The sequence below is a fragment of the Mchenga conophoros genome, linkage group LG20, assembly GCF_057382185.1.
Source record: "Mchenga conophoros isolate Kocher_MC1m ecotype Shallow Benthic linkage group LG20, M_conophoros_male_GT1.1, whole genome shotgun sequence".
Taxonomy (NCBI): domain Eukaryota; kingdom Metazoa; phylum Chordata; class Actinopteri; order Cichliformes; family Cichlidae; genus Mchenga; species Mchenga conophoros.
In genome coordinates, this window is record NC_140545.1 from 36,169,674 (window position 1) to 36,182,202 (window position 12,529).

Consider the following 12,529-nt stretch of genomic DNA (forward strand, 5'->3'; position numbering starts at 1 on the left):
GTTCACTTAAAAATGCGAGCTCTAGGAGGCAGGGAAGGCAAGGCTAAATAACTACGTTTTTAATCAAGATTTAAAAGATTGAATTGAATCAGACGTGTGAAGAGCTTGACGGAGATTATTCTAGAGGTAGGATGCAATAGAGGCGAATACGTGGTCACCTCTGCTCTCCCACGGGTATTAAAAGCTGAGGACATCCGTAAGAAAGCTGGGCGTGGTGTTATTTATGATTTTAAAAGTGAGCTATAAGATTTTAAAATCAATGCAATATTAAATGTAAAGCCAGTGCAGGTCGCAGAGAACTGGAGTAATAGACTCAAACCTACCAGTTCCGGTTAAGAGACGTGCAGCAGCATTTTGAACGAGCTGCAGTCTGTAAACAAGGGCAGAATGGAGACCAGTATAGAGGGAATTAGAGTAATCTAATCTTGATGTAACAAAGGCATGGATAAGTTTTTCCAGGTCCTTACGTGGTAAGCAGGGCTTGGCCTTAAAGATTAGATGCAATTGATAGAAACCAGATTTAACTACAGAGGACACATGTTTGTCCAGCTTGAAGGAACTGTCCAAGACAACACCCAAGTTCCTCACAGTGTCAGAAAGGGAGTCAGCAAAGAGCCCAAATATACCAGTTACTTCAGCCCGAGAGGAGGGAGAATCAAAGATTACAATTTCTGTCTTCTTATCATTTAAAATGAGGGAATTGCTCAGTAGCCAGTTTTTAACTTCACTCATACATTTAAAGAAGTGTTGCAATGACGATGTGACATCACCAGCCAGTTTAAAATAGATTAGAATGTCATCCGCATAAAAGTGAAAAGAAAAGTCGTATTTATCAAAGATTTGGCCCAAGGGTAACAAGTACAGAGAGAACAGCATAGGACCCGGCACAGACCCCTGGGGGACACCAGAGGTAAGAGGGGCAATGGAGGAGGTGTAGGTACCCATGGTGACAGAAAAGGACCTTTCTGATAGATAGGATTTAAACCAGCTAAGGGCACTGCCCGTGATGCTCAAGCTTCATTAAAAGGACATTACAGTCCACCTAATCAAAAGGACAAATCAAGCAAAACTAAGACCACAGGGCGCCCTGAGTCAGCAATTGAGAGAAAGTCATTAAGATTCTCAGTAATGCAGTTTCCGTGCTATGGCGTGGCTTAAACCCTGAATGAAATTTTCCCCGATATTATTTGCATCCAAATAAGTTGGTAATGAACAATCTTCTCTAGGACTTTAGACAGAAAGTTAGTGAGTGGACTGAGGCAGCTCTTTTTGAGTATAGGTTGCACTACAGCGTTTAAAAGTAGCTGGAACATAGCCCAATAACAATGACAGATGCATTAGAGATAAAATACAGGGCCCGATAACGTTAAACCCATCTTTAATAATGTAAGATGGAAGGATGTCAACAGCGTTTCCTGTCAATAGGTCCGGGTTTGTGGTGGGGCGTGGTCTGCGGATGCCATGCGGATGCACCTGCATGGCGTCCGCAATCACGCCCAACGAGTTAAAGACACGGGGATTCAGGGTTGTTGGTGTGTGTGTGGTGGCAAGGAGTATGTGTGGCCTGCAGCTGAGAGCTGTAGTCACACTGTGTGAATGAAGTTCGCTCTCAAATCAGACCTCTGGACCCGTCATGCGTCTTCCTTGCCACATATGGTTTCAGGTTTTGTTTGTTATTTAGTTTAAGTTTATGTTTAGTTCTGTCCTTGCTTTTGTCATTTCCAACTAAAGCTTCCTTGCATCACAGCAAGTGCCTGAATTTTGGGTTCTTTCACACAAACCCCACATGACTGCTGCTGCAGCTATAAATGTCAAATTGGTTTAATTAATTTTTTATTATTATTATTTTATTATATTTGTATTTTTTTGATGACTAAATCACATTTCTGTTATTAAGTATTGTGATAATGATGTGCGCGTTCACTCAGGATCTAAAACAAACTGACGAAATCTTCGTGACTGATGATTTTCTGATGATTCTTTTCAGCACAGAAAGGTTCATCTTTTAAAAATGATGAAGAATTTTCATTTTCATTCACTTCAAAAACAAGTCTGAATGTACCGACCCTAAAAGATTATCTTTAGAAGTTTATTATTTGAGTTACTTACCCTGACAAGTGTAAAACACCTCCAGGTACTTATAAATGTTTACACACGGGTCATCTGGGCTCGTTGCTTCAACAGTACAGCTGTTTTTCCCATTGCACCTGTGAATGCAGGTCAAAGGTGAATCAGTGAAAATTCACTGCATCATCTGAGAGAAGATGGAGAGCTGAAGAAACAGAGTCAGCATCTGTACCTGGTAGTTACATAGTTCATGCTTCCTGGCCAGGCGCAGTTAACGTTGTTGAGATTTACGATAGTATATTTGCCAGGGCACGTGGTCGTGTCACGGCGACCAAAATTCGCCCAGGAGACGACTATAACCTGTCCTTCATCTGAGGAAGAGTTCATAGAGTCAAACTGTAACCATGGTGATATTTTTAACTGCATTAAATGTAGAAAGACATAGAAGCTGTGTTCTCACCACACTGAAGGTTTGCCTGAGATCCTCCACATATTACACTTTGGCCTGAAACAGACACAGATCCCATAGAAACTGTAATCATTCATGTACAGATTGGGTTCATCAGTCATTTCTAATCACAGGTTTAACAGAGTCGTTACGTGTGAAGCAGTCGTAGGTGGTCTCCAGGTATTTGCAGACTCCAGGATCATAAGTAATGTTTGACTTTATGTCACACTCGGTTTTTCCATCACAGCTGCAGGGAGACAGAAACAGCTGGTTTTCAGCTCAAAGATATGAAACAAGTTACTTTCAGGTGATCATTTACTTCCTGTTAGTTTGAGTAAAGCTGTTCAACAGGTTTTAGTTTGTTTCTTCTTTTGAATCAAAGGCTCACTTCTACCATCCCACAGTGCTCACCTGTTCCTCACGTTGTTCACAGCGTCACCGTGAGAGCAGATTACTTCACCTCCACATCTGTACTCAGCTGACCTCACAATGATCATTCCACCCACTGTTATACAGACACAGTATGAGAGAAAAGGAACAACTCAACACAACATGCAATAATCCAGGTTTCAGGCTTCAGTTTCAGACTCAGATGCTGCAGATCCATAAATAATGAGGATTGTACCTCTGTACACCACCACAGTGGATATTACATTAACTCTGATCAAGGAGGAAACTTTAAGTCAGTGTTTTTGTTTCTAATCTACATCAAATGTTTCTGAACTTTTATACACAGTCCAACATCCTCAGAGCTTTTTTAAAGAATAAATGCACTGTTGGTTTGTTGATCAGGAAAATACAATTTAAACTGAAAATAAGCAGCTGTGCATAAAAAGGCTGTAAACTATAAACAGTTCATCCAATACTTGTTAAGTTTGTTGAATTTAGCCTGAGAGTCTGAATTTGATCTGCAGTGAATTCTTGGACACTATTTTCCATCTTACCACAGCTCAGGCGATGAACACTGAGGCCGTTAGAGGTGACCACTCTCCCTGTGGATATGGGGGTCACAGGAAGAGAAACTTGAGCTCTGATAAAGCCTGAAATAAAAAATAAATTGTACATTTCTGATAAATTAATGTGGAATGTGTTGATCATTTTCTTGCTGAAGGTGAAGCTACAGCTGGTCCCTCATCTTACTTTAGTTTTCCCTGATGGATGTGAAACACGGTTAGTGTCAGCGAAGCTTACAGTAACCTCTGTCTGCTGAAGCTGCTGGCTGATTTAGCTCCAGGGTGGACAACAAAGATCACATTTTGTAAAGAGTGCAGAGACATAATATCTATCATGTTATTATATATCTATATTCAACATTGCATCAATACATTTGTCAAAAAATGTCTCTCTGTGCAAAATGGGTTCAAAAACATAAACAGCTGTGGGATCCTGTTAGTCCGTGATTTGAACCGAGGGAACAAATCGTGGCAGGATCAGCCTGATGCTATTTGTATCCTGCTGTAACTTTACTGTATAAAGAGCTAACATCTCCAACATGTCAGGAGCAGTTAGTCATTACAACAAGTGTTTGAACTAAAGATCAAGAATGTGGGATCCTGTTTGTCCGTGATTTGAAGAGCCCAGCGCTGCTCCCGACGCAGGGAAACCAGTTCTGCAGGGAGACCGACCTCAGCACCTGTGCAGGTGAAGCCAAAGGGCAGATTTGCTTCACCATATTTTCTCGTCTTTGGCTCAGAATGAAGTTGGTTTGGAAACTTATTCAGCGATGCTTCATCTCCTGCTTTGCGTTTCTGTGGCCGCCCCGTGCTAGCAGTGTCCAAGCGTTTTGTATCCCCCCCCCCCTTTTCATACCCCCCTGCAATGGCTCTGTGCCCCCTCCTAGGGGGCGGACCCCACACTTTGAGAAGGTCTGCTTTAAATCAAAATTGATTTAAAGGATTGCAATCCAAAGCCTCTATCCCTGATTTCCTCACATGTCAACAAGGAGCCCCACAACATCCAGAACCCCCCCCACCCGCCCAGCAGCCACCAGACAGGGTTCATTTCATTTTCACTGGGAACAGAAATAAGATTTTAAAAAGGTGTGTGTGAAGGATAGAGTTTAGATTTTAGATCACACAAATACAATATTTAGTAGTTACAGACAGAAGAAGAAGAGGTGAGCTCTAATAATGAGAAAGTTCACAGAAAGGCTCTTTGTGACCAGAATATAAGAAGCAGTAAAACAGCATTTACCTGAAGTGATGAGTGAACAGGTTGCTGCCAGCACTGAAAGAGACAGAAAGAAAGCTCAGTGTCAGACTGTGTGTTTGATATCAAGTTGAATTCACCTCAAAACATGAAACAGAAATGAAAAGCAAACAGGAGAAAGCTGCTGCTTTCATTCACACCTGGATTCTTTGGAAACTCTTTCTAAACAGCAGATTTCAATGACACATTTATTCTCTTCATCTTTCCAACTTTTGTCAATAAACTTATTTGTGTTGACAGTTTGACTTCAACTCTTCAAAGTAAATGATCAGCCATGAATTGCTCTCAGGACTCTGTGAAGCCTAACTGTCCTGCTGAGGTGATGCAAACATGTATTTAGGATGTTAGATGAACTGATCCAATAAAGCAGAAAGAAAAGCATGTCACAGTACAGCACAGTGGAAAGCTAGAAAAGGATTAGACTGAACATGTGCAGCTGATTTCATGTATAAATAAAGGATGATCAGTGTGTTGTACTCACACAGTGTGCTGCTGAGTCCGGAGCAGAGCATCATGTTAGGAGATCTGGATTACAGTGAAGAGCTGATGGAGGATCAAACACAGAGCTGCTGGATTCACTCTGTTTGAATAAAACTTGTAATGTATATGCAAAGTGCAAAAACCCAAAATGTGGATTATCTTCTATCTCAGATGTAAATGAATAAGGAAATAAAACTACTTTACATTAAAAGTTATGTAAGCCTGGATCAGCTGACCCAGTGACAGCTGGGAGAGGCTCACATCTCATATTTGTTGATTGGTTAAATCAGTTTAGCAACTGGTAAGAATTTTCTTTTTTCTTAAAACACGATACAAATTATTGCAACTTTTTTTGTAATGATTCAGATGTCGTGAAGAGCTGTTCCAAAGTTTAGGAGCTACAGTTTGAAAATGTGATCACGTCTGGATTTAAATGAAGAGCACAGAACAGTTCAAAGAGCCTGATCAGCTCAGAGAGAAAGTGACACTCCCCTGTTCATTAACAGCGTCCTAAAGAGGGAACAAAGAGGACGGCGACCAAGTGGACGACACAGACACACATGCAGCAACAGCTGTGGGTGTTCAACACACCAGTGTTTACAGTGGTTTAAATGGGGTGGCAGCAGGTGGATGTTTTAGCTGCTTGATGTTTGTAGTGATAAAACGATTATTAAAAAAGAAAAACAGGGTGCAGCATGAGTGCAGCAGGAACACATTTGTATAGAAAATTTTCACATTTGCATGGATTATCTCCGCACGTCTCTCTGGTCAAAGCACGCAAAGGAGAAAGATTTGAGAAAGTGGGTGAAAATGTGTTCTGAAGCCAGTTCACGAGGAAAACAGAGTTTCAAAAACACTCACAGTATTTAGACAGAAGTGTTACTTCAACTCTGACTGCGTGAAGAACTTTTCAGGTCCGGCTGTGCAGCAGGTAGAGTGAGGATCCAAATTACAGGGCGCAGATACAAAAGGATGAACTGAAAGAGGCAGCTTTATTGCTGTGGCAAAAACACTCAAAGACACAAAAACTCAGGAGAGAACTGGAGACTCAAAAATATGGAATACAGGGAAACACAGAGGCCAACAGAACAACAAGCAGAGGACGACAGAGGACTTAAATGCACCTAGGCTAAGGCGAGGATGTGAAACAAGAGGGAACACAGCTGGGACTAATTGAGGCTAACGGGACGAGGGAAGCCAAACTGTGCACACTGACACAGGACAAGAGAGCGCCAAAACAAAATAGGAAAAATACTGAAAAACATAACATGTCACTGTACACAGCTACACCTTCATGCAAAAGGTTTCTGGAGTTTCCACTTTCATCCAAGAGGCGTCTTCTTTTTTAAAGCCTGTCCTGTCTGACAGCTTTTCCCATCACAATTGTGACCTGAATGTGATCTTGTGGCAAACACATTTGCTTTTTTAAGATGAGCTCTATGAAGCTCCTCTTGTTCACGTGTTGCCTTTATGTATTTCTTCATTCATTTCACTTCCATCACTACAGTACATGTGCAATATGGAAACATGGCCTCTGTCAGGGTCCTGGGTCGGTGATGCAGTGTTTGTGTTCTGAATTATTGATAGTCTTTGCTTTTGTAACATGCACTGCCTGGCTAAACAAAAAGTCTCCACCCAAAAAAAAGGTCACACACTCTGATATTTCATTGGACCGCCTTTATCTTTGATTACTCGCTCATTCGCTGTGGCATTGTTTCGAGAAGCTTCTGCAGTGTCACAAGATTTATCTCCATCCAGTGTTGCATTAACTTTTTACCAACAACCTGAGTCTGCTGCACAAAGCCTTCTCCAGCACAGCCAAAGATTCTCAATGGGGTTTAGGTTTGGACTCAGTGGTGGCTAATCCATGTGTGACAATGATGTCTCATGCTGGAAGAACAACTCTTTCACAATTTGAGCTCGATGAATCCTAGCATTATCGTCTTGGAATATGCTCATGCCATCAGGGAAGAAAAAATCCATTGATGGGATAACCTGGTCATTCAGTATAGTCAGGTAGTCAGCTGACCTCATTCTTGGAGCACATACTATTGCTGAACCTCGACCTGACCAACTGCAGCAGTCCTAGAGCACTGCCCCCACAGGCTTGTACAGTAGGCACCAAGCATGGTGGGTGCATCACTTCACCTGCCTCTCTTCTTACCCTGATGTGCCATCATTCTGGAAGAGAGTAAATCTGGACTCAGACCACATGACCTTCTTCCAGTGCTCCAGAATCCAATCTTTATGCTCCCTCGCAAATTACATTTTTTTCTGGCCACATTCCTACCTCTAAGATGCTCTGTCCCCACTGTCCACTAGCTGTTTTCTCTGCTTGATGCATGACAATGGTTTGACCCTTTTTACACACACTATCATCTTTTCCACGACCACGAGATGTGTCTTTCAACAAGGTTGTTTAAGAAATGAGAAGCAACTCATTGCATCATTTGGGCAACTTGTTGCCAACTGAAAGATAATCACCATTCAGTATTTGTCCAATAGGAGGCTCATACCTAATTGATTAGTTACATCCAGTTGGCGAAGCAGTGTAGTTAAAAAGGTTTGAAGTTAAATCCTGCTAAATGGGACAATGGCATCACCTACTATTGCAAATGTCACCCTGCATTGACTATGAAGGGCAAAGAATTGTGAGTAATCTTCAGAGTGATGAAGGATTCCCACAGAGGTAACGAATGTAAATGTTGTGGAAAGAAATCATGTTGCTAGTCCATAACATTAATAGAAATTGACTTGGTTATTTTTGGTTAAATATCATTTGCTGTGGGTTACTTCTGTCATCCTTATGTTGGGTTAGATGTTCGTTCCATGTGAGACTTCGTTACCAGGAAAGAGACTAGCGAACTATGCCGTCTTTTCACACAGGGCTCACACTGGTTGTTCACCAAAATTAACCATTCTACTTTGTTGGTCTTTGTCATGAATGCAGGTATGTGACTGTGCACTGCTGTTAGAGTTTGATACACAGCCCTCCTCTTTGCATTTTTATAATACGTTATTGTTCCATGTGTCCTCTCAGGTTCCCTGTTTTTGTGTTCCTTTGCGGTACTCTCTGTAGTTGCCTCCCAGTTTAGACTGTCGAGGTACGGCTGTGCAGCACGCAGGATGTTGGACCCAAACGCAAAACACTCGATGGAGCAGTAAACTTGGTGTTGGCACAAGACATTGAGGAAGATAACAGTGGAGGAATTATATCCTTAAAATTATTCATAGCACTTTCAGAAAGACATTTACTGTGATGTACCTTGAAGTTCTTAAAATATTCACTCAGAGGGCTTATGAGGCGATGAGAGGAGCAAGGGAGTGGCTGGAAATGGCTCAGGTTTCAGATGAGGTGAGGTTGTGACCTTTAAGTGGGGAAGCAGGGGGCGAGAAGGTCCACAGCTCTGTGAATCCATAGAGGAGGGAGCCATCAAAGGATGAGCAGGCAGGTGAATTGTTGCGGTGAGTATCCCAGTTGATAGGAAACCACTTCTTGAGACTAGAGGATGGAAGCACACTCGGAAACACAAGGAGAAATGCTCTTACTAGCACTCATAAACTATAAATCTAAGGAACACAAACTAGGCCTGGTTTCTGCTTTGAGAGATAGATCATCTGGCAGAGACTGGATGGTCCATATACAGTGAGTGGAAAGGGCTATGGGGCGATTGCCACCCAGCTTGGTGAAAAAAGAACAACTGTTGGAGCAATTTTCAGGAAATGGAAGAGGCTAATGATGACTGTCAATGTCCCTCGGACTGGGGCCAGGCGTGGGGTTTCAATGATGCCAAGAATGGTGAAGAATCAGCCCAGAACTACACGGGAGGAGCTGGTCAATGCCATGAAGAGAGCTGGGACCATCGTTTCCAAGGCTACTATCAGTAATACACTAAGACGTCATGGTTTAAAATCTTGCATCGCATGGAAGGTTCCCCTGCTTAAGTCAGCCCATGTCCAGGCCCATGTGAAGTTTGCCAGGGACCATCTGGATGGTCCAGAGGAGTCATGGGAGAAGGTCCTGTGGTTAGATGAGACAAAAGTAGAACATTTTGGTCTTAACTCCATTCGCCATGTTTGGAGGAAGAAGCATGATGAGTATCATCCCAATAATACCATACCTACAGTGAAGCATGGGGCTGGAAGCATCAAGCTCTGGGGGTGTTTTTCTGCACAGGGGACAGGACGACTGCACTGTATTAAGGAGAGGATGAATGGGGCCATGTATTGTGACATATTGGGTAAAAACCTCCTTCCCTCAGTCAGAGCATTAAAGATGGGTCGTGGCTGGGTCTTCCAACATGACAATGACCCAAAGCACACAGCCAGCAAAACCAAGGAGTGGCTCCGTAAGAAGCATATCAAGGTTCAGGAGTAGCCTAGCCAGTCTCCAGACCTAAATCAAATAGAAAATCTTTGGAGGGAGCTGAAACTCCATGTTGCTCAGCGACAGCCCCGAAATCTGACAGATCTAGAGAAGATCTTTATGGATGAGTGGGCCAAAATCCCTCCTGCAGTGTGTGCAAACCTGGTGAAGAACTACAGGAACCGTTTGACCTCGGTAATTGTTAACAAAGGCTTCTGTACTAAATATTATTATTTTTTGACTCAAGTGATCAAATACTTATTTGACACAGTAATTCACAAATAAATTGTTCAAAAATCATACAATGTGATTTCTGGATTTTTCTTTTTAGATTCTGTCTCTCACAGTGGAAATCTAACCTATGCTGAAAACTGGAGACCCCTCCATGATTTCTAAGTAAGAGAACGCGCAAAATCACAGGGTGATCAAATACTTATTGACCTCACTGTATACTGCTGCTGATGAGACAGAGCTGATCCAGCCAGGGAGTGGAAGGGCCCCAATCTCATTATCAGGCACTCAGATTTTACACATTTTTTTATTGAAAGGTCAAATTCAAAGGTCAAGCCTCTAGGAAGTAGATCTAAATACAAGCACAAGAGACTCCAGACCACCAAATTAAAACAGGAAGTAACAGATGACAAATACACTGCATGCATATTCGACTGAGTTTAAAATAAAGAAGACTGAGTGAACAGAATACAAACAAAAGGATCTCAGAAACTCAGAAGTAAAGGAATGTAATAAAAAACAAGGAAATTGTATCAGTAAGGAGATAACAAGACCTATGGACACTAAGAAAAACAGGAAGCTAAATGCAAACACCACAGAATACAGAATCATAAGACAATCAAGAAAATAAAACTAGAACGAACAATGAATGCACTTGAAACAATTCAGGGTTCAGTATCTTGTCCAAGGTTACTTTGGCATGCAGGCTGGAGCGGCCAGGGATTGGACAACCAAATGCTCCAATTACTAGATCTCCTGCGCCACAACCCCAGCAAGAATCACAAAAACAAAACAATTTTTTTTAAAAAAAACTAGGTCGAATGTATGGTAATCGACAGGGTGCGGCAGGAGGCCAGCAAGGAACACATTTGTTTGGATTTGCATGGAAAATGTCCATGTGAGAGAGAGCACGAAAAGGAGACAGTATTTTGGAGAATGAGTTAAAATGTGTAATTGAGTTGGTTACTGGGGAAAGCATCATTATTGCTTCAAAAATCTTTAGTATTATTGAGAAAGCGGTTTGCATCAACTGTGACTGTGTGAAGAAATGTTGAACTAGTCCATGAAAAACACAACATACCATTGAACATACCAGCTACAGCAACATGCAAAAGTTAAACATGTGACTGAGAATGGTTACAATCCAAGTCTAATGGTGTGATAAAGTGTTTGTCCCTTTGCTGATTTCTTGTATGTTTGTCATACTTAAATGTTTCAGATCATCAAAGAAATTTAAATATCAGACAAAGATACAAGTAAACAGAAAATGCAGTTTCTAAATGAAAGTGTTGGGGTCACTTTTTCATACCACTGTAAGTAGGTTCAGAAAAAGTGACCTTTCTGCAGACAAACTCCTCAGCTCCAAGTGTAGAAACCATCCAAAATATTCCAGTACCAGCAACTAAAATAGGTTAATGAGCTTCTGTGCCAAGGCCGAGTGGCCGGTGATACTCGGAGTTACTCGCCAAGGGGGCAAGGACTCTTTGTGGTCACACGGCAAGTGGGAGATGTTGACTAGGACAAGGGAGGAACCACACAAACAAAGCATGGAGAAAGGCTGAAACCACTTCTCTGCTACTGTCCAGCACCGAGTGCATAAACCCCAGCACCACAGTCAAAGTAAGGTTGGGTGGCATAAAGTAGGAACTGCCACCCACAACAAACCCTCCCAACCTCACTAAGCCACAATTGCAGGTTGGTTGGGTTGGCGTCTAGAAGCCGGATCCAGACTGTCCCTGGTTTGCACTAGTACCCTTCCCGGTATTGATGGCCCAAGTCCACAGGATTTGAAGCCCACAGATCTCCGTATCACAGCAGTCACTGGTGAACGGGCCAGAGTGGTAGGAAAAAGATCTCTCCAGATAACTGTTTCTACCTGCACTGTTGACCACAAGTTCTGTTTAGCCAACATACAAGACCCCTGCATCATTGGTCCAAACATGCTGACCAAATAGGAGGCCACAGTGGATGTACCCAGAGCTACTCTATATTTGGGCACTAAGGCTGTGGAACTTCACACCACGGAAGAAGTGTGGCAGCTTGTTCCCACCTCTAAAGCCAGTATTGGAGAGCCTGAAGTATAACCATGTTGTAAGCACAGGAGGGGTTTCCACTGACCCCTCAAAGGTGGTCGCATTGAGGAACTGGCCCATTCCTCGCAACGTTGCAGAGCTGCGGAGCTTCCTTGGCCAGGCATTGTATTACAGGCGGCTCATCAAGGACTCTGCTACCATTGCAAGCTCCCTGCACCAGCTCACACAGAAAGGCTGTGCATTCCATCTCACCGAGGACTGTGCCACACCCTTTAAAAGGCTTCAATCTGCACTGATTTAGGTCCCTGTGCTGGCCTATCCAGACCTGCAGTGCCCATTTATTGTGGACATGGATTCCAACAACACGGGTCTGGGAGGCAGTGAGAATGATGAGCAGGCCATCTCCTACTACAGCCATTCTCTCAGCAGAGCAGACAGTAACTACTGCATCACCCGTCGAGAGTTGCTAGGTCTCCGCCACTTCTGACCATATTTCTATGGGAAGAAATTACTTCTGCCCACTGACCACGCCTCTCTCACCTCGCTCTTGAATTTTAAGAAACCAGAGGGTCAGCTGGCTGGGTCACTGGAGATGCTTCAAGTCTGGTTGGCTCCATCTTAATGAGGTTTGTACCCGACCAGAGTGTTGCTACCACAGCTGAGCGTCTGGTCAATGAGATGTTCTGCCACTTTGTT

The 12,529-nt window shown here is 42.8% G+C and overlaps 1 protein-coding gene across 1 annotated transcript; it reads right to left on the reverse strand.

Moving 5' to 3' along the window:
• Positions 1–332: 332 nt before the first annotated feature.
• LOC146551344 (L-rhamnose-binding lectin SML-like) lies at positions 333–6,265 on the reverse strand. The gene is made up of 10 exons (XM_085260602.1): positions 6,065–6,265; positions 5,205–5,266; positions 4,709–4,741; positions 3,460–3,555; positions 2,927–3,020; positions 2,668–2,762; positions 2,528–2,572; positions 2,300–2,438; positions 2,110–2,207; positions 333–370 (listed from the first exon to the last, which is right to left on the reverse strand). Exons 2-10 carry the CDS (start codon positions 5,236–5,238, stop codon positions 333–335), a joined length of 672 nt encoding a protein of 223 aa, XP_085116728.1. The 5' UTR covers positions 5,239–5,266; positions 6,065–6,265.
• Between the last annotated feature and the right edge of the window lie 6,264 nt (positions 6,266–12,529).